The 23,301-nt window shown below is 44.7% G+C and overlaps 1 protein-coding gene across 1 annotated transcript in view; it reads right to left on the bottom strand.

Annotated features, from left to right (window-relative positions):
- srcin1a (SRC kinase signaling inhibitor 1a) overlaps window positions 1-12,453 on the bottom strand; it is a gene marked incomplete at both ends in the record, with an annotated part of 114,417 nt that extends 101,964 nt beyond the window's left edge. The window contains one exon of the mRNA XM_080523341.1: window positions 12,405-12,453. Within this exon, the coding sequence (XP_080379467.1) occupies window positions 12,405-12,453 (49 nt within the window). The remainder of the gene's footprint in view (window positions 1-12,404) is intronic.
- Between the last annotated feature and the right edge of the window lie 10,848 nt (window positions 12,454-23,301).

The following is a 23,301-nucleotide window of genomic DNA, read 5'->3' as shown; positions in this document are numbered from 1 at the left end:
AGGGCATAAAGATGAGGAATAAATAATAATTAAAACATTTTAGATTTGGAATGGAAGTACAGATGTCTCACCCTGATTTATCAAATTGCTCTTCCTCAAGCCAGTCTAAGGGAAGCATACCACTTGAATAAAGAAACAAATGCAGCCTTGAATCAAATTGCGTGCAGGTTTTCATAATGTGTAAACACCCTACCGGAGAGCCTGAGATTGTCCAAAACTCTGGAAACATTTAAGCGAGACCTCAAAACCTACGTATTCAATCTCTCCTTTTAAATGTTCATCTTAGTTGTTGCTTTATCTTCTTTGCTCTTTGTGAAGCGCATTGGGTCACATTTTGTGAGAAATGCGCTATACAATTAAAATGTTATGTGATTTGATTTGATTTATGACCAGTTTATTGGTGTGATTCAGATACACAGCCGGTAAGAGTGAGAGTGTGAAATGACAGCTGATGACCTTCAACATCATCAATGATATCATTTATAATAATAATTGAAAAATAACTTAAATAACTGACAAAGACTCATAATACTTGAAGTGCGTTCATTTAAAGTCTGCTCTTTTTGCGAATCAATGAGAAAGGCAGCAATTATGTTTTGAATGTGAAGTCATGAGTTGAAAATGCACCATTTTGGGTAAGGGCTCAGAGTGATTGCGCTGTGGGTGTTCAACACGTAGTGGTCCTACGGAGCTTCAACCCCTTTACGGATGAAATAAGGGAAGGAAAGGGAAGGGAGGAGAGCAGGGCAAAATGGAGAGAGCAATGAGACACAATGTTCTGGCTTTCTCTCCCTCCCTTCTTTCTCTCCCTCTCTCAGATGCAGCCTCTCTTTTCTAGAGCCTGCAGATGTATCTGTTTCAATCTGATCTCAGAATTATTCACACTGCTCTAATTTTTTCATGCATAAAGTTTCATCATGCGTTCAACTCAGTTTGTGTGTACTCTGTGTGTATATGTGTATGTGTGTACGTGTGTGTGTGTGTGTGTGTGTGTACATACGTGTGTACGTAAAAAAACGTATCGACTTATTGATTTCCTCTTCATCAAGATCTGGTACAGGAATGTCCAACATTCCCCTGTGTAATCCATTGGAACGTACATCCTGCCAACTTTCTCACAGATATTGCCCTCAAGACATAACTGAATCAAATACTCTTACTAAGCAAAACATCCATTTGCTCAGTCATACATTTTTAACATTCACCTCGCAATGAGGTCCGTGACAGTTCATGCTCAAACTGCTAGTCTAATCAACGGATGAAAAATGTCAGCAGGTATTCTAAGCTTTGATCAAATTATGTTTGTATTGTTCTGTTTAGAGGGTACGTGAGTGAGGCTAGACCACAAAGATAGAATAGTGTGTATAATATATGTATAGTTACTTTAGAACAGTGATGTTGGATGTCTCTGCCCTGCTGGCCAGTGTCCCTGTGGACTGACTTGACTCCTGAAGGACTCTGCTCGCTTTCTACAAGACATCTGGAGCTTGTCTCATCAGCATTACCTATGAATCATTCACACACACCTTTACCACCAAACACAGCAGGAGACAGCTGAGGAGACACACACACACACACACACACACACACACACACACATGCACGCACACGCACACACATGCACGCACACGCACACTGAGAGGACACAACCGCATATGCACACACACAAGACACAAGCAAGCACAGAGAAGGACACACACAGAGGGTGGCATACAGGTAGAGATGGACACACACAGAGCATACACACAACCTCACCTCCATGCCAGTGTGGGGTACAACCACTTTTCCACAGAGCCCATTTTGCATGCTGTGCTGCAACTGTTTGTGGTTAATGTCCTTACAGAACAATGCACCGAGACCGACTAATGCAAGGATCGACCTTAAATTATGTTTCACTGTGTGTGTGTGTGTGTGCATGCATGTGTGTGTTTGTTTGTCCTTCTCACTTCATTGCCATCTTTAATTATGATTGTGATCAAACAGACTTTTTCCCACAAAAATTTCCTCATATACAGTAATGTATTCGACCACCTTCCAATGACAAACAAGAAAGCCCTAACATACAATAGCAAGTAAAAAATCATTTGTGAAGACCATGGGAGACGCTAAGTATGTTTGCATGTCTTTGCCTGACTGTGTAACTGCCGTGTGAGTGTGTTTGTTCCTCTAAGACGGTTGTGTGCGTTTGTGTTAACATGGTGGAAGAAGGGTGAGACCAAAATGATCACTGCTAATGAGAGCCTCTGAGTTCTCCCCACGTCCTAACACCTACCATAACATTGTTCTACTGTTCTCAAGCTGCATTTATAGAACAACAGAAGGGGGAAAGGCTACCCCAAAACAAAAAAAATAAGCATTTTTAAAAAAATGTAAAGGCAGCATCGGGGAATACATAAATCAATAAGGAGAGGTCCACAGCGACCGACGCGAGGAACCTTTTCCCTGGCATTTTCCGAGGCGGAGAAGCTGAATGTTTTTTAATGAAAGCCGTAAAATACAAAGCGTTCCCCGGGGAGCTCAAGCTGCATCAATAATTCTGATGCTGTATGAATATTTGAAGCTCCATTCCTGGGTCGGTGTGTCAGCAGTCTTGTGTGGGGAAATAATGAGTGATTTACTCTGTTATCAGCTGACACACACACACACACTTTACCTGCTTTATGTGGACAGAGGTGAGGTATGAGTAGGCTTGGGAAAAAAGCATCTGGAGAGCAATCTGGGTGGGCTTGTGGGAGAGACACTGAGGAAGGGAGAATGGATGGTGGGAACAGCGAGGGGTCAGACAAGGTCTTCACAAACCATACCCCTCATCCTTCCTGATCTCCTGATCTCTTGTCTTATTGCAATTCCCAGAAATAGCATGATGACATTAAAATCAATACGAGTAACACAATAGAGGCTTGAATGACAAGGAGTGATCCATCTGCATACGCGTCTCCATCTCTGGAGCATCTGTTTTTGCAGTGGGAGGAGAGAGCGGGTAGCGAGGGTCGATATGCCACTCTGCCAACACTGGGAGCCTGTCATTACAGCACTGCAGCCATTGTTCTCTGTCCACAGGAGGGAAGGACGCAGCCGGCTAGAAGGTTGAGTCGTCCTTTTTCCTGTAATGCCAATCGATTGGCATTGGCACCCCAGTCGGCGATACAGCAGGCAGTGGGGTTGGGGGTTAGACAAACAGCCCCACCCCCCTGGATAAACAGCAGCACACCTGCCAATCCCAACAGAGCAGCCACGGGGAGCCTCACCGGCGCGCCCGCTTAACCACACTGCAGAGCTGAAGACAATGGTACAATCAGCAGTAAACACAACCCTGTGTACCTCGACCCACACACACACACAGACACACAAACGCATACACGCGCACACACACACACACACACACAGGTTCTCAATAGCAAAGAGACAAGGGTCATCAGGTCAGGGCTGCTCCAGTATATTTTCCAAACAGGTGTTGGGGGATCAAGTGTTTGATGTGTTGCTACAGGGATGGGGAGTGCATGCGGAACAAGCTGAGCAGTTTCTTCCGACTCCAGACGACCGGGTAAGCTGAGAAAGTGGACGTAATTGGCGTTCCAGAAATAGGGAGAGTTTTGGTGTCAGGTGCTCAAGGGTTTTTGACAGAGAAATGGACACTTCAAACCAACACACAGAAAAACACAGAGCATGACTGTGTGTGTGTGTGTGTGTGAGAGTGTGTGTGTTATGTCTCTCTCTATGAAATGCCAGTAATTGGCCAATAAGGGTTTAGGCTGCAGTAGTATCGCCATAGCGATGCCAGTGAGGCGATGACACACCATGGTGAGATAGGCAGCACAAATGTTCCGTTCCACCACTTGATTTCACTGGGGCTGACTGAATCCCCTCTCCTCATCAACCCCCCCCCCCCCCCCCCATAAGCACATCCAGCCTCCTAACCACAGCAACAACACTACGTGTTTCTTGTTTCCTAGTAACTGTGGGAAATAAGTGGGGGGAGGAATGTTGATACTGACGAGGTGCGTGTTTCCTCTAGGGAAGGTGTGTGTGTGTGTGTGTGTACAAATGGTGTCCATTATGATCAGTAAAAAAAAATGTTTCACAGCCATCACCATCACTGTTGCCTCCAGCCTCAACGCTCTCTTAGCCAGAGAGAGGACCTCCATATCCCCCTTCTCTCTGCTCTTGTTACTGATCAAGGTCAAACTTCACGGGGCTTCCTCTCTCTGTGCAAAAACCAGCGCTGGAAATCATCCAGTCAGCCTCTCTCTAACAAGCGCTAGCTACCAATGATATACACAAATACATACACTCAGTTGTCTCTTCCACTGTATATCCATGTATCTACCTCTCTCTTCGTCTCTCCGTCTCACTCGTACACACTTGCCGACCCATTCTCATGAACACTTCCAATACCTCTGCTTTCCTCTCACTCCAGACAACAGCCCCACGCATTCTTTCCTTCACCAGGTAGGTATTCCCCTGTCACACTCACTCTCTCCTTCTCTAATCTGAACACAACGATGATCTGAGGGGTGAGTTTCTGCTGCAGAGCCCGTTGAATACCGTCAGTTTTCTCCCTGAGACGAATATGCGACGCACCGAGGCGATGTTTAATGCACAAATACCCAATTAGAGACACCAAGATTGTCAGAAGATTCTGCCAAGACCTCACGAGAGGACGATGTCCCACAGTAGCCATGGCCCAAATCTGGACGTGTATCTTTGTTGCCTGTGATTAGTGGGCTAAACAGCTAATGGCTTCTGCTGTGTTATAGCCCTCTGTTTCCCATTAGTGCTTAGGCTGAGGAGGCATAGGAGATGGATGCCACCTAGTTTATCGATCAGAAGAAACAAAGCCTCTCTCGCTTCCCTACCATGAGAGGCAGGGAGAGGGAGAGGAAGCAGCCAAGACCTGACCTTTTCACACAGATCTCTCTATCTTAATTCTATGGCACTGCTAGGGCATCCATGTAATTCGCATTGCGACATTAATGACGAATTAAATAACTTGCAGCCACTGTTATGAGTCATAATCCGTGTTAAAAAGTAAAGTAAGTAATGTCAATGAGTTCATAAATAAGCAAATGGTGCTGGTTAGAACTGATACATGTATTACTTGGAATCTACTTGATGACTTCCTAGCAGGAACATTTAAAAAATAAATAAATGAGCCAGTCGTAGTGTGTACCAGTGCCGGTAATCTTAACTCTCTGTGGTGTCTGTTAACATTGTGTTTTGTGAGCTACAAGGTTACAGCACTGCACAGACATCTGTCCAGCAGAGACGTATGTGCACATGAGGAGGTACAACCTACATTAGCATAAACACACTTTTTGCTCTCACACACACACATGCACGCACACACGCACACACGCACACACACACGCACACACACACGCACACACACACGCACACACACGCACACGCACACACGCGCACACACGCGCACACACACGCACACAGACAATATCACAAATTCGACCACACATTCAAAAACAAACAGATACACAGACCAGCAGAGGTTCAATTTCAGTGATGCAGAATGTGTGCGTCAGATAGAGATATGCTATACAACTAGTAGTACATGCGGATGGAGGTCTAGGGATTATTTAACAAAAATTTGGAAGGCAGTGCTGAGAGTTCAGGATGATACTGCCAGGCAATTTGCAAACTGATAAATCTGTTTACAGTTAATACGTCAGCATTTAGCCTGGGAGGAAGGAGGGCGAGAGGGGGGGGGGGGGGGGGGGCGGGGGTGGTAGGAGAGGAAGAGAGAGAGGAAGGGAGATCTGGCAGGTTGGCAGCAGAAGGAAGCTTGTCCTCTCAAATTATCAGGGCCTGTCCTGGCTGCTTTGTATTCTGGGCCAACCATCTCTCTTTCATTTTGTGGTAATGAAAGCAGAAGTGATGGGAGAAGAACGGAGGGAGGTGGTGGTCTGTCAAACTGAGGGAGAAGGACGAGGCTCATTATCATTTCCTCCAGCTTCCACCACCAACACCTTATCGGTGCCTACTGTAGCTGGCTCCCTCTTTCTATCTCTCTCTCTCTCTCTCTTTTGGAGATTTTTGGGAGTGATTGTTTCTTTTCAAAGGTTTCCCATTTCCTTCTTGATGAACATTAGAATAAACATTTCTGCTTTGATGGAACATGTTTAGTCTCAGGACTGCAACGGTTTATGACGACTTCCCCCTGCACTCGTACTTCCTAGTAGGGGTGGGCATCGACGATCGATAATTGATCGATAAGGATCTTGGTCGATCACAAAATAAAACATTTGGTCGATCACAAAAAAAATAAAAAATAAAAAATAAATTGTGATCGACCAAATGTTTTATTTTGTGATCGACCAAGATCCTTATCGATCAATTATCGATCAATTATCGATCGTCGATGCCCACCCCTACTTCCTAGGGATGTGTAGTAACAACACATTCGACCCCGACAGGGAACGTTCAGGACCAGCCTTTTCCAGCTATAAAAAAAGAGTCAGTGGCTAGTATCGTATTAGGCTATCCACATCCTCTGTGATTCATCTCAACTTATTTGGACCGCCATAAACATGCAGCTGGTGTTAACCCTAACCCTAAATATTTCATAGTGAATTTCGAGCTAGCCAATCCCTGAAGATAAAGACACAAGCTAACAGGGATGAACATATGACAGCACTCACCTCAACTAACCATCTCCCAATTTTACCCCACCCTGCCCTATGCTGGGGTAGGACCAGATGCATTCGTATGAATTGCTATGACCCATTTCTTACACATTTCTATAGTGTGCTTCTATTTCAGTCACTACAACACAACAGGTAAGGCTGATTAGGTTATTTAAGAAAAGCAAAGGGATGAGAGTGTGAGAGAGAGAGAGAGAGAGAGAGAGAGAGAGAGAAAGAGAGGGGGGGAGTGTTGGGGTTTGGCAAGAGAGAGTGAGTGAGGCTGTTGGAGATGGAAATTACAAAGATTGGTTGTCGCACTTTGTCATATCGATTGAAAGGGACTTTTTGTTTTTAAATGTCTGTCTCTGATGGAGACCACACACACACACACACACACACACACACACACACACACACACACACACACACACACACACACACCTGTACACGGCAATATATATCAGACTGTTGAACAGAATTATCTAATTATATTATAGAATTATATATTATATCATATTTTAGGGAAAAGAAAAAGAGAGCAACAGACAGTACAGAGCACATTACAGAGGACCACAGCCGTCATGTGATTACCAAAGCGCCACGTCTGCACCTCTTACGCCACTCAACACTGTCTCCGTGGTGACAGAGAGTGGCCAATCACCATGCAGACAACAGGAGAGCGCAGGCAGGATTGGACATATCCCATTCTACCATCCTCTTTAGCACAGACTGATTACTAAATGTCTGCTATCAGTAACAAGATAAAGATATGGGTAAAAATAATCCACATGGAATCATACCACTCCCAACAGGCATTTTAAATCTGCATAATGCCCTGAGGCAGTTTCTGATTTCCCATAGGCTGTTCCTCCTATACCACAACACTGTAATGGAACATGCTGTCCAGACCAGACCAACCAAGCACAGAGCGACTCTCGCTCTATGGTGAGCAACACTATTAGAGGATAGGTATGTAGATCTGGTGGGCTGAGTCAAATGTGTTACACATAACTCTAACAAAAGAGGAAGACAAGTGCTCAACAGATGCAGGACAATTTACACAGCAGTGAGAAAAGAGAGAGTTAGAGAGTTAGAGAGTGAGAGAGACAATGAGAGAGAGAGAGAGAGAGAGAGAGAGAGAGAGAGAGAGAGAGATGGAGAAAAAGGGAGAGAGAGAGAGACTGGCTGACTCACGGAGCATTCATTTCATTTCTGGCAGATAAAGTATGCTAATATCTTCTGTCAAATAAATGAATGTTATTTTGTCAGCAGTTGCTCATAGCCTTTGACAGCTTGGCACAAGTGAAAAGGTCACATCACATCATCAGAAGTGATTGCGTTCAGGCCTCATGTATTCCATTATAGCTAATTTCAATGGTGGAACGAGAGATATTATTCCTACATTATCTGTAAACACAGTTACAGCTTAGCCCAAAAACGATATACATCAATTTAAATGTACTACGGTCATATTTCTTTGAATATTCGACTTTTTTTTTAATCGATATTAAAAACAACCCTGTACTGATCTTGACATGGAAACAGAGACCTCTGATAAATGCATGTAATATTTAAACCCTTGAATCATTAATGACCTTCAATGCTTAGTAGTGCAACTGTGACCGATTCATGATGCAAGCTATTCACATTGAAGTCATCCACTCACAAACACCAAGTGAGGGGAAAAGGGATTTGCGATTGGTTCAACGGCACATATTTCGGAAATCCCTGCCTTTTAAAAAGAGGGAGAATAGGGAGAGATGAAGGCTGTCCTAACACTGTAGTGATCGATTTCTGTGAGAATAATTTGGCTCGGTTGAAGCGCATAGTCATCAGTCTTCTCCCACAGTGATAAAGCCCATATGCATATGCAGAGAACCTGTATGGACCATCTGCTGACAGAGAGGGAGTGAGCACCATCACACACCTCACACATACACGCATACACACGGGCATGCACACAAACACACACACATACACACACACACAGACACACACACACAGTGACAAGGACACACACACACACACACACACACAGACACACACAGACACACACACACAGTGACAAGGACACACAGACACACACACACACACACACACACACACACACACAGTGACAAGGACACAGTAAGAACTGATCCTTCCATAAGGAACCACATGCCTGTTTGGTTGGGGGATGGACTCCTGTGCATGACTGTCACATGGGCTGGTGCATTTGCAGTTTGTCCCAAGGTCCATTGCTTTCGTGTGTATGTGTGTTGTTAATGTTTCGCTAAGCTGGTTTTGCTACGCTATCTATCTATCTATCTGTCTGTCTATCTGTCTATCTATCTATCTATCTATCTATCTATCCCTATATTGAGGCTACGCTATTCCCACCAGGTTTAGGTTTACTTCAGAAATGCCCTCAGCCCAAACAGCTATGCTACCGTAAAGCATTGCATCATCAACAGCCAATCACAAGGAAGCATTCATACGCTTTGTGCAACAGAAACCTGGGGAATAAGCAGGTGCACACCCAGCAAACAGTGACAAATAGGTGTCACACATACAAACACACAAACACACACACACACACACACAAACACACAAACACACACACACACACACACACACACACACACACACAGATATACAGTATAGTGAACAAAAAAATACTATGTATCTATCCGTTATCTTATCTGATACTGTTATTTCAAATGAACTTGCTGCTTGAATTCAAGTATATATATATAGAATATTTCTTCACTACTTTATTTCCTTGATTCACTAAGGTGTCTCTTCCAATACAGACAAGAGAACAACAAATACAGAATAGAGCATTTATTCTAAGATACTTGAGCCTTCACAAGTATCATTTTATCTCTAACTATTCTAAATGCTTCTTTTAGATGCTGCTGCATTAGAGATGAAGCTAAAACACCAACACACATCTTTCTCCACTATTACAAATGTAAGTGTGTTATCCTGTATGTTATCCCACCACCCGCCAGTCACCCTATGTCTCCCTATGTCTATGACATGACTCCAGCTCCAGCTCACTGGGGTGACTCAGTGAACACACACACACACACACACGCACACACACGCACACACACACACACACACACACACACACACACACACACACACACACACACACACATCATGTTGAAACCAACCACAACATACTGTAAACATATCCAGTAAGCACAAAGCTGCCATGATCTGCTATCACTGCACAATGGAAACATTAGTGCAGGCATTGGCTCTCCAGCAGGCTTTTAAGGCTTACTGGTGGGCTGGCTGTGCTTAATCTATTCATAGTCTATTCTATTCTATACATGGTTTAGTGCATAATGTTAAACATCAGAAAAGGTAGGACCTGTAGTTCTTACATTCACTGTGAGAAAAAAGTAGGGTAATACTCTTATCTACTGCAAGCTTCTCGTAACACTCACTCAGCATCCAGACACTGGGCCCAGAGCCGTCCCCTGCCTGTTCTGTCGGTGGTAGAGCCAAACGGGCCATATTGGACTGAATGTATCATAGCTGGAAAAAGGCAGAATTATGCAATACCTCAAATAAAGATATTTATTCTCAATGCATGCTTCTCTGTGTTGCACTCACAGTCCAAGCCTTATGAGGTTTTCTCCAGATGTCTTTGGATACATTGAGAGAAATTCAGAAATGAAGGTATTAACGTAGGTTTCTCTAGCACTGACAGACAGTCTGCCATGGTGGTGCTGTGGAGGGCTGGACAGGAACCCACTTAGTCTGGATGATCATTAAAGTCGCTGTGCTTTGAGAGGAAAGACGCCAGTGGCTCAGCTATCCAACCTACTAATCCATTACAATCCCTCCAAAAACCAGACTCAGCAGACAGAATCCCAAGGACAAACAAAGAATTAGAAACTCAAGAGTCAGAAACTCACCAGACACATTTGGTTTCAGATGCAATACTATTATGTGACACTGGTGTGTGTGTGTGTGTGTGTGTGTGTGTGTGTGTGCGTGCGTGCGTGCGTGCGTGCGTGCGTGCGTGCGTGCGTGCGTGCGTGCGTGCGTGCGTGCGTGTGTGTGTGCGTGTTTTTCATATCCTGAATCTCATTGATGTCATCCTCACCCTAGAGGCCTTGGAGTAATATTTTCTGTCTGAGTAAATGATGAGACTTGAGTAAATGTGACCTCAGTGTGAACATAATCTCATTCATTCTACGCCACACCATCTCTCCTCTGTGTGTCTGCAATATTAATTCAATGTCATCCACCATCAACTCAGTTTTTGCCAACTCTTCTTGACCCAAGTTTCCCTGAACCATTCACCTTACCTTCCCATCTCTCTATTTCTCCCTCTTTAGTTCTCTGGTTGCTTCGTTTAAAGCTTTCTCCCTCTCTTTGATATCATCTGTCTCTCCTCTGTCTCTGGTGGGTTTTCCCCACTAGCAACCAGACTGTCCCTGGGTGGTGGTGGGCGAATGAGGGCTGAGGAAGAGAGGTGGAAATAAAGGGGGATGGAAAGAAAGATAGCAGAATTCCCCAAGCTCCATCCCTCCCTTTCTGTAGAGTGTGCAAACACCATGAGTGTCAGCCATCTCCTCCCTCCTCTTCCCATCTTTTCTCTCCCTCTGTTTCTCTATAACGTCTCCCTCCTTTTCTTGCTTATCAAAGAGGCCTATCCATCCTGGGAGTGCTGTACCATGCCTGGAGCTCCCCCCCCACCCCCTCCCCCACCACTCTCACTTTATCTCACTCCTCTCCTTCTCTCTTTAAGAATGGCTCTGCCTCTCCCCCTCTATTCTCAGCAGAGCCTCAGCTGTGTGTTTCACCTCTACACACCTCTAGGGTGTGTGAGCACTCTGTGCTCCCCGTGCCTGTGTGATTGAACAAGGAATATTCCCAACCTGTGCACTGCCTGCTTCAGTTTAGAAGCAGAAGAGGAGACAGAAAGAGATAGATAGATAGATAGATAGATAGATAGATAGATAGATAGATAGATAGATAGATAGATAGATAGATACAGATCATCAAAGCACAAGCAGCAGGCAGCAGCGCTAACCCATCTGCTTCATCACAGCACCATCCCCCGTCCCTTCCACACACACATACAGCACACACACTGCGGGTGCGTGACAGTCTCCAGAAATCCATCTCCCCACCCTGCCGTTCATTTCAATCTCCTCCTCTCGATCACACGCGCTCTCTCTCACACACACACACACACACACACACACACACACACACACAAACACACACTCCTTGGAACGCTTCAGTTCCCCGCGGTTTCCCATGCGGCTGACAGCTGCAGCTGTTGTCACCAACACGTCCTCACACACCGGTATTTCCACCTTCTGTTCGCCTCACATCCATTATACACACACACACACTCACACATACACACGCACACGCGCACACACACACACACACACACACACACACACACACACACACACACACACAAGCACAAACACACACCAGACAGATCTAGTCCCTCAGCTCTACACGAGCCTCCTCCCATTTCCCTGCTCTCCCGTGCATGCACACCTCCACCCCATCCCTCCAGCATCCACGCCTATCATCTCTCCCCCACATCCCCATCTTCCCTCTGCCTTTCCCCAGCCACCCTTCTCCCCCAATTCAATCTGGGTCTCGTTCAAGCGACGCCTTATCTCAAGCGCCCCCCCCCCCCCCCCCACGCGTAATTCCTTATCATTAGAGAATCTGATAGGACAGCCAGCAGGTTGGAAAACAAAACGCGCGCAAAAAAAAAAAATACCTGCTACATAAGTATGCATGAAGATAGGGTTGACATGCCTTGGGATGGTGCATTGCCCATGCTGCGACACGGACCGCTGGAGCTGAGTGTGATCGAGCTTCCTGTTCCTCCTCTTTTTTTTCTCCTCCCTCCTGTCCCTCGCGTTCTCTTTTCACACCAGCGTTTAGTCTCTCCTTCCTCGGGCTGTCCTGCTTCCTATTCGCTCCTCTCCTTCTTCCGTCCTCCTTCCCTTTGTCTCTCTCTCTCTCTCTCTGTCTTTCTCTCGCTCTCTTGGATCCTCCTTCGCGAGATGGCTGTGGTCCAGCAGCCGCGCTCTGACAGCACTGTGAGTGTGAGAGAGTGTGTGTGTGTGTGTGTGTGTGTGTGTGTGTGTGTGTAGGAGAGAGAGAGGGAGAGTGTGAGTGTGTGTGAGAGAGAGGCGTGCTCATAGCACTAAGCACCTAAAGAAAATGTGTGTGCCCGTGCAGAGATGCTCAGCACACAGCTAAGAGTGAACCAAAAATTAGCTGATGATAGATTAATGTGCTCTCTCGCTCTCTCTCTCTCTCTCTCTCTCTCTCTCTCTCTCTCTCTCTCTCTCTCTTTTCTCTCCATTGCACACCCCTCTCTCTCTCTCTCTCTCTCTCTCTCTCTCTCTTAAAGGCACAGGCGATGCACTGCATTGCTACAGGCCTGAGGCACATCTCGCATCGAGAGATGATATGGTAATCAAAGGGAACCATGTGTATTGTGGAGCTAAGAACCAGTGGTAGGTGGGGGGGGAGAGACACTCCAAAGTAATGAGGGGGGGAGGCTGGGGAGGCTCTCTTGGTCCCATAATCATGCACTCAATCTGAAACTGAGAGAACGAGAGGGTGGCGGCACTCACTTCCACGTGGAAATATTAGAGGACATGGTGGAAGAGAGAGGTGAACAGAGAGAGAGCGAGAGAGAGAGCGACAGTGGTATGGAGGAAGAGAGAGATGATGGAGGGGAGAGGAAGAAATAGACAGAGACTAAAGAATCCCACAGAGACTGGGCAGCTCATGACGGAGTTGTGGTGGAGCTGTATAGTGGACGGACCTGAAGCAAGGTCATTCTGGACAGGACTGACAAAAAAGCACAAGGGCAGTCAACAGTGACGAGCATTACAGAAGGCAACATAAAGATTGCCTTAACATTGCTGTGAACCACCCTCGGAGTGTTTGTAAATGTAAGCATACATTTGTATTGTGTATTGTGAGTGTGTGGGTGTGTGTGTGTGTGTGTGTGTGTGTGTGTGTGTTTCTGTGTGTGTGTGTGTGTGTGCTTGCGTGCGTTGCAAGTTCTGGCAGTATTCCCCTCTGTTTTATCAAATCCAGAAACCAAGGTAGAGCTCAGCAACACAAGTTGCTAGTTTAGAAATGGAACAAAATAAATACATAGATTGAGACCCATTATTTACAGCACAGTACAGAATATGATTCACCATTGACTGAAACTGTAGCACAATCACACACACTATAGCAAGAGCAGCACACAAGGTGTACGGGTGAGAGAGAGAATAATCCGAAGCGTTGTAGATGAGGGACCGAGATTGAAGGGAGAATAGGAAAAAAAGGACCTCATGGACTATGAGAGATGGGCAGAGAGACAAGGAACAGAGAAGCAGGAAGATGAAGGAAGGAGAAAAAGAAACAGTTCTTAATGATCAGTGTGATAAATAATGTATGACCAGGCTGCCCACGACTTTCAGAACATACCAACATGTTCTGTTGTCCAGCTGGTTTGTAGGCAGAGAAAAACATTAGCTGCTGCTGCTGTCTCTTTCTTCGCTGGAGACAGACATACACTCACTGAACACTTTATAAGGAACACCTGTACACCTTCTCATTCATGCAATTATCTAATCAGCCAATCGTGTGGCAGCAGGGCGATGCATAAAGTCCTGCAGATACGAGAAAAAAATGGGATTTCAGTGATTTTGGACCGTGGCATGATTATTGGTGCCAGAGGGGCTGGTTTGAGTATTTCTAAAACTGCTGATCTCCTGGGATTTTCACACATAACACTCTAGAGTTTACTCAGAATGGTCCAATAAAGACATCCAAGTGAGCGTCAGTTCTGCAGATGGAAACACCTTGTTGATGAGAGAGGTAAATGGAAAATGGCCACATTGATTCGAGCTGACAGAAAGACTATGGTAACTCAGATAACCACTCTCTACAATTGCGATGAGCAGTAAAGCATCTCGGAATGCACAACACGTTGAACCTTGAGGTAGAGGGGCTACAACAGCAGAAGGCCATGTCGGGTTCCACTTCTGTCAGCCAAGAACAGAAAGCTGAGGCTGCAGTGGGCACAGGCTCACCAAAACTGGACAGTTGAAGACTGGAAAAATGTAGACTGATGAATCTCGATTTCTTTGCTGCACACAGATGGTAGGGTCAAAATGTGGCGCCAACAGCATGAATTCATAGACCCAACTTGCCTTGTGTCAACAGTCCAAGCTGGTGGAGCTGGTGTAATGGTGTGGGGAATGTTTTCTTGGCACACTTTGGGCCTGTTAATACCAATGAATCATCGCTTGAATGCCACAGCCTATTTGAGTATTGTTGCTGACCATGTGCATCCCTTCATGGCCACAATGTACCCGTCTTCTAATGGCTACTTCCAGCATGATAATGCACCATGGTACAAAGCAAAAGTCATCTCAAACTGGTTTCATGAACATGACAATGAGGTCAGTGTTCTTCAGTGGCCTTTGCAGTCACCAGATCTGAATCCAATAGAACACCTTTGGGATGTGGTAAAACGGGATTCACAGCTTGAAGGTGCACCTGAAAAATCTGCAGGAATTGTGTGATGCATTCATGTTGTGGAATCAATGCCACAAAGAATTGAGGCTGTTTTGAGAGCAAAGGGAGGCCCTACCACGTATTAGTATAGTGTTCCTAATAAAGTGTTCAGTGAGAGTAGATTGCAAGAGACCTGCTGTACTCCACAGGACTTGCCACAGTGTTCCCAAATACTCAGTGGGAGATCTCCATGCTCATTTAATTCAGTCTCAAGTCTAACTTTAAATGTTTCCACAGGAATAAACACATTCTATATTTGTGACACGGTTTGGTAAAAAGGGCCGCATGTCGGCAATCCTCAAGTTGTGCAAATGAGCAGAAAAAAACAACTTTAAATCTTTTGGCATAATTATGAAAGTTGAAGTGTTGAAGAGCCCACTCGATATATAAAAAAACTGTTTTAGGATCACTAAATACTTTGTGAATTGGATTCACTGTCTCGTCTGCTGTAGGCTACTGGTAAGTGATACATGGCTTGTAAACAAACGTATGTTTTAGGACGTGTGTCACCAGAGGGGGTGAGACACGTTCACAAACAAAGCACAAACAGACAGGAGTAAGAAAAACACAACTTTATTAAATATTCTAACCTAAAAACAATTAATATATGGTGTCACTGATGAGAACACAGGAAGTGGAATGGGGCTTCTTCACCAACACAAAGACATTCTCCCAGACTAACCACCCACCACTGTCCTCTGCCAACCCAGACCCCAATCCCTATGTCACACTAGGAAGTACTGCAGACGTAACTACACTGAACAAAAATACAAACGCAACACTTTTGCTTTTGCTCCAATTTTTCACGACTTGAAATCAAAGACCTAAGACTTTTTCTATGTACACAAAAGGCCTATTTCTCTCAAATTGTGTTCACAAATTTGTTTAAATCTGTGTTAGTGAGCACACCTGTGCACCTCGTTCACTCACACACCCGACACATGTTCAGAAGCAAGGACTGTGTGATCATCTAATTATGTGTAGTCATGTGTTTTTAGCATGTTGATGTTTTATCAACATGTAGTGATGTGCTAAACATGCAGTTAGATGTTCGTAGTGAAGTTCCTTGTTAGCGCTAGCTATTAGCAGCTGTTTTGCTTGTGTTTCGATTCAGAACGTGTTTCTCCGTTATTTGGTATGAGGTGGACCAACATTCAAATGAGCATATCTTCTTCAACTATTTTCACGCGAGTGTATGACACATCATTTTGAGAGCTTACAATCTGCACTTTCATAATCTGGAAAAAACTGAAAAATTACCATGAGGACTTGAGGACTTTTTAACCAGAGCATGTCACATTTAGTTCTGAGAGCATCAAGATGAACAGAATGAGGGTGATTATGACGACCATGATCATGATTTTGACGACAATGACAATGATGAGAATAATGATGACTACAATATAATGATGATAATGATGATTGGCATAATGGCAATGATTTTTACACATCATGACCAGAGGGAGGATTGGGGACTGAATTATTTTTTTTATCATGGCAGGTTTCCATATACAAAGACAGAGTGAGAGAGTGTGTGTGATTCCTCGTGTCCTTTCCTCTGTTCTCCACTTGCGTCCTACTGAAAACATCACAAGGAAACGAGGAGAGGAATCTAGGAGAGGAATTGAGCTTTGAGTAAACGAGGAGATTAGGGTGAGAGGAAACAAGTTTGTAAGAAATTAGATGTTTCTCATGCAATTCTCTTCCACATGATCTCCTTCTGAGCGGAATGACGGCTGCGTGGTCTAATGGTGTTTATACTTGCGTACTATTGTTTGTACAGATGAACGTGGTACCTTCAGGCATTTGGATATTGCTTGCTGCTCCCAGATTTGTGGAGGTTTTGGCTGATTTCTTTTGATTTTCCCATGATGTCAAGCAAAAAGGCACTGAGTTTGAAGGTAGGCCTTAAAATACATCTACAGGTACAGCTCCAATTGACTATAATGATGTCAATTATTAATCAGAAGCTTCTAAAACCATGACATCATTTTCTGGAATTTTCCAAGCTGTTTAAAGGCACAGTCAACTAAAGCCTGGTACACACATAAAGATTTTCTAAATCTTAACAGATTTCTTTATCTGAGAGAGACCCCACACATAAAGATAAAAAATCACGGATTGAACAGTTTGGATCATATTGTGTGTGGTGTGCACACATACATAAAGATCTGTCCTACGACAGTCTAGAGCAGTGGTACTCAACCTTGTCCTAATCAGGAGCCACATTAACAAAAAAATATTTTTGCAAGAGCCACAATCCAAAAACGCTCCTTTCCTCCCTGAAACCATTATGCATTTGATAATATGGATAATAGTAATATTGTTAGGCCTGAATCAAGCGGTCAAATGTGGCAGCACCCCAGAACAGACGGACACAGAGACTAGGGTAATAACAAAGGATATTTATTAAAGGGGTTAGGCAGAGAATGGTCAAGAGAAACAACAACAACAACAACAAAACTAAAATCATTCGTAATTTTCGTAAAAGTTACTCCTCAGCGTCATCGAACTGGCCGTCCACGATGCGGCCGAGGCGGGGGACCCAGGGGACCACCACCGGGGGGACGTGGTGGCGCGCTGGTCTGTAGGCATAACCTGGCAGGTGGCGGTGGGGCTCGGTGTGTTGCAGGCTCCCCCCCCGGAGGGCGAAAGACACCACATCCTCAGGGCCGTAGGGATCCAGTCCATTCAGCCACTGTCGGTAGTCCGGGTGTGAGAGGTTGCTCGTCTCCTTCTCCCAGTCCTCTTCCTCGAGAGGGGGCGCGGGGGGGTTCGGGGCTTCAGGGTGGGGCGGATCTATTACTCCACCCCCACCCCCACTCCACCCCCACTCCCACTCCAGTTCAATCTTGCTCCATTTTAGAGGAAAGAGATATAAAGAATTGCAGTATTGCATTTGGCTGGATAGTCATAGAACTTTAAAGCCATTTTTCTCAGTTTCACTGTTTGCATAGCTACTGCGGTTAGCTTCTGCAGGGCAGTATAGTATGTAAGTGTATGTAAACTTCAGACTTCAACTGTATTTCACAACGATTTGTAGACCTTGAATGTTCAGAATTAATTTTCATATGATAAAAAAATACAGTGGATACACCATTCTGATGAAGCCCACCCTTCAACTTTCAAACTAAGTAGTACTGTAGTAAAGGGGACATGGGTTGAATACGTAAGCACAACACCTGCAAAGTCTTTTGCATGAAGATACAGCACTACTGCCTACTGATTACTTAAAGTATACAGTATACTGTAACCCTACTACCTGCTATTTAAGCCATACAGTTTAGTGAAAAAGTATTCAGAGAGCGACACATTTTATCATACTACACCTCATTCATCATTCATCATCTGTAATTCAAGTTGTTCATGGTAGTTGGTTGCATTTTGATACTGACCACCTCCCTTATCTGTTCCATTGAATTGTGGGACTAAAAGATGTAAGACCCTGGACATTCCACACATTTAGCTCAGATCAATAAGGACAATGTGCAGATATTGGTAAAAAAAGAAAAGAAAATGAATGTTCACAGCCCTTCTATTGTTTCCCAGCATTGAAAATCCAGCCCAGTCCTTTCCACAGACTGCAGAGGGAAATGGATGCCTAGTGAACCCTCTGGCTCCTCCTATCTCTGTGTTCATATTACAAGGAAAGGCACATCTATTATCCTTGACATCCTGGCATTGTATACATTCAAGGTTTCTGGACATTTTGCATATTACAAAGCTCTCCAACCTTGAATACTCGAAACGTTTACAAAACAGACAGTTTGAGCATTCAGACACGGCCAAGCTTGTACCCTTCATCCAGGCATCTCCTAAGATATTGCAATGCAATGGATTCGGTGAGTAATCCCGACTTACTACCTAATATTGCATTGCAATATTTTGGCTTGACTAACGAGCGTAACACAGATTTTCAACAATGTTGACATTTATTTACATTTTTCGGAATAAAAGTCGGAACATTTTGATTGGTTGCCGACTTGCTCCCGCTTTCACCAGCTGCTGTCACAAATCGATTCAACTGTTTTTAAGACAGTTTTAGTCTGTTCAGGTTGGCAATGCAAACAACAACACATTCCATGGCTCCAATGTACTCCCTGCTCATCAATTATTCTAAAACCCAAACTATTAGTCAGCCAATCTCTATTCAGAGCCCATCCAGCCACAGGCATTAATTTAAAGCCAGGCTTCCAACCCAACAGATACACTTACATATAGCCATTACAGCCATGATGGGGAAACCAAAGCTCCTTTGACTGTAATTTAGAGCAGTTCCCTCTGGCTGTTTTGATGGTGGCAAGGTAATGTGCTTAATATAGTTTTGTGGAGCGCAGAAACAAGATGAGGATGTCTTTGGAGACCATTAAAAAGCATTCAGGCCTAGCCTATATCAGTGTTTGTGTACAGCCGAGGAATAAATACCTGACTGGACTGCATGACCGGGTCAGCCAAACAAAATGTGTGCTCTATCAGGCTTCAATATTTTGGTGCAGATCATGCAAATACAGCTTTAAGCAAAAGTGCTCCGATATCTGCACTAGATAACTATACCACGATAGCTAAATCATTTTGTGAGGCTGAGTAAGACATTCAATCCTTGCCATTACAACTGGATTAGAGTATCTTAATTGTTCACATCATCTAAAAATGTCATACATACAAGTTCATACATACATTCTTACATTTCCAGCAACTCTGTTCACCACTGCCATTTGCCTGTGAGGGCTTCAATCAGCATTTACATGTTCTGCCTACAAGGACATGATGGCAGCAATCTAAATGTCACCAAAGCTTTTGAGCATTTCCCGAACATTGCAACTATGTTTTCTCTGAATCACGTCAAATTCAGAGAAATAAGAATAAGGTGTCTGCTAAATGCTGAAAATGTCAATGTAAATATAAATGTAAAGCATCACCAGAGAAGTTACCAGCGTCTGGTGGAGTTAATGGGTCGCGAACTTCAGTCAGAATATGGCATGCAACGGATTATTGACCAAATACTGAACATGAGTGTTTCATTTGACTGTATGTCAGTCTTGTTTTTTGGTTTGTCCCCGTCCGTCCCCCCCGTCCGCACCATCCATAGATTATTGCCTGATACTTTTTCCTATGTGGATGAAGAAGACATGGATGAAGAAGACATATATATATATAATTATCATCATTTGATTTTTTTTTTTTTATAGATGTCTGAGTTACCAGGAACATTGTTTGTCCGCTTCGTCCTCTTCTTCATCACCCACCCCCCCTCTTTTCTTTCCATCCGAGCAGTGCGAGCTCACCGACCCAGAAACTCTTTCACCGGCACACAGTGCTGCACAATAGATCTGCCCTCGCTCCAGTGGCGGCCGGCCATCTGAGATCGTTAGACGGGGGCTGGGGGGAATGTCAATGACAGTGTGGCTGGATGCACGAGGAGAGGACAAGTTTGTGTGGGGGGGGGGAGGGTGTGGGAGAGAGAGAAGGCAACTGCTCGAGTACATCGATCATCCTTCAACCTTGCCTCAGACACGCACACTTACGCGTTCCCACTCTCACACACACACACACACACACACACACACACACACACACACACACACATTCAAACACACTCACTTGCTCACCTCTCAACCATAACCTTCACAGCTACCTGCAGCCAATAACAAAACAACACTATATCTTCTGTAGAGTGTGCTGTGCTGTCTGTGGTGTTTGGGGAACTATAGGTAGAGAACAGGTATAGAAGTGCATGTGGGTACGATGATGGATGTGACTCCTGTGCAGGTTCCCTAAGACTGCAAAGCACAGTGAAGTCTGATTCAATATGGCTGACATTTATCATCCCCTGTCCACCTGACTGAGCCACATCATCACCCATTCCCCACATGGGACTGTCATGTACCTTCCTCTAATCAAGTCAACATCGGCCCCCACAATCAATATGTGACAGCAGCTGGTGAAACGGGAAACAAACTAGGTAGTAGTGGTGATTACTCACTGAGTCCATTGCAATTGCAATATTTTGGCTTGACTAGCGAGTACGGTATGTCATTGATTTTCAACAACGTTGAAATGTATTTACATTTTTCTGAATTAAAGTCTGAACACTTTGGTCTTTCACTGCTGTCACATATACACACTGTCCTGTGTTTTCACCAGAAACAATAAAACAATGTAAATGATTCTGACCTCTACCTACAGTATTCATTTGACCATTCCTACTGCACTAGCGTGATCAGGCTATAGATGTGACTCCCTTATCAAATCAAAGGGTACTTGGCCTCCTTCACACACTGCGAATTCACCCACCGCCAATCAACTGACCAAATCCTGTGTTTCCATGGCGATGTGGATGTTGGGAGATGAGGCGTCTTTATGGATGGGTGCAGAGTTGGAGGGTGGGTTGTGTGTTCAGAGTGGTGTAGGTGGATGGGATTTTGAACGTCTGTGTGTGAACTGGGCTGTGTTCAGCTTTGCATGCTGATGTATGGGTTCATGAGGATACATACAGACACATGGCTGAGTGCACTCTGTGGCTCGCGTGCCAGAGGAGAAAGGGTGTGTCAGCAGAGAGACAACCCCCCCCCCCCCACACACACACACACACACACAGAAACACACAGACACACACATGTCACAAGCAGCTTTTATCACCATCTTTGTGAGTGCTTTTATGTTGCAGATGTATCAAAAGCTGTCAGCCCTGGATAGACACAGAGGACTTTGGGACAAGAAGAGTCAGAGGTGAGATATTGGAGAAATATTGGGAAAATGGTGTTGTAGTGTTTCAACACACACGCACACACACACACGCACACACACACACTCACACTCACACACACACACACACACACATGCACACTTTCTTTCTTACATTCCATGTGCAAATAGGAATGGTAGAAAAGAGACACTTGTCACGCATACTTCTCTCTCCCTCCCCCTCCCTCTCCCTCTCCCCCTCTGTCCACAGCAGGCTGCAAGGGGGTCTTAGGGGATACATTACGACAGGGTGGATGAAATGGGGGAGGGGCTGATCAATGCTGTTGCAGAAGAGTCTACCCTGTTGGGGGGTGGGGCAGGGGACTAAGGACTTAATGTGGCGTTAAACTAGGGGTGTGCTGCCATAGATCACATTGAGATGATCTATTGAGTGTGATCCACAGAGACTAGTCAGTAAAGGCCAAGTGCAGCCAAAGTGGGAAAGAGTGTTGTTTTGTTGTACTGCTATGTGGATGAAGATGTTGTGTCTGGTGAGCACTCAGATGTGTACAGCATATTCATAATTGATATGCATTGTCAACGCTCACTGTTCAACATAGAATTGTCATACAGAGAATCAACTACAAAAATCACATCCTCATCAGCCAATCATTCCATCATCCCCAGACACTGACAGCCTATTTAGAGATGTCACCGTTTGATTGTTAAGCAGATCTCAAATTAAAGACGATTTAGTAAGTACCAAAATAAATATGTAAAAATGCCTCCGCCCTCACACACACACACACACACACACACACACACATACACATACACACACACACACACACACACACACACACACACACACCTCACACACACATTACCTCAGGGTAATACTGAATCTGTCTGCCCAACCACTCTGCCCAACCACTCTCTTGGTGCTGTTTCCAAGGTAACGTCTCTGTAGAGAATTGGCCACCTGAAATCCAGCTGGAGAGAGACTGAGGTTTCAGAGGGTAACCGTGGAGCAGTGGTCTAGTCAGACACAGCATGAGCTCTGTTTGTTCATCAGCAGACCCTCATCACCACCATCACATTCCAGGATTCCCACCCCTTCCCTCAATACTAATCATTATGTGAATATTATCAGCCTGCTAATGGTTAGTAGGCTATATCTGCCAGAGAGATATTTCTACTGATCCTCACATCTATTGTATATATGAGGGAGTGAACATGTGTGTGTGTGTGTGTGTGTGTGTGTGTGTGTGTGTGTGTGTGTGTGTGTGTGTGTGTGTGCGTGCGTGCGTGCGTGCGTGCGTGCGTGCGTGTGTGTGTGTGTGTGTGTGCGTGCATGAGTATGTGCGTGCGTGCGTGCGTGCGTGCGTGCGTGCGTGCATGAGTGCGT

Source organism: Nansenia antarctica (genome assembly GCF_963989245.1).
Source record: "Nansenia antarctica genome assembly, chromosome: 2".
NCBI lineage: Eukaryota > Metazoa > Chordata > Actinopteri > Argentiniformes > Microstomatidae > Nansenia > Nansenia antarctica.
This window is presented reverse-complemented; position numbering and strand designations above follow the sequence as displayed.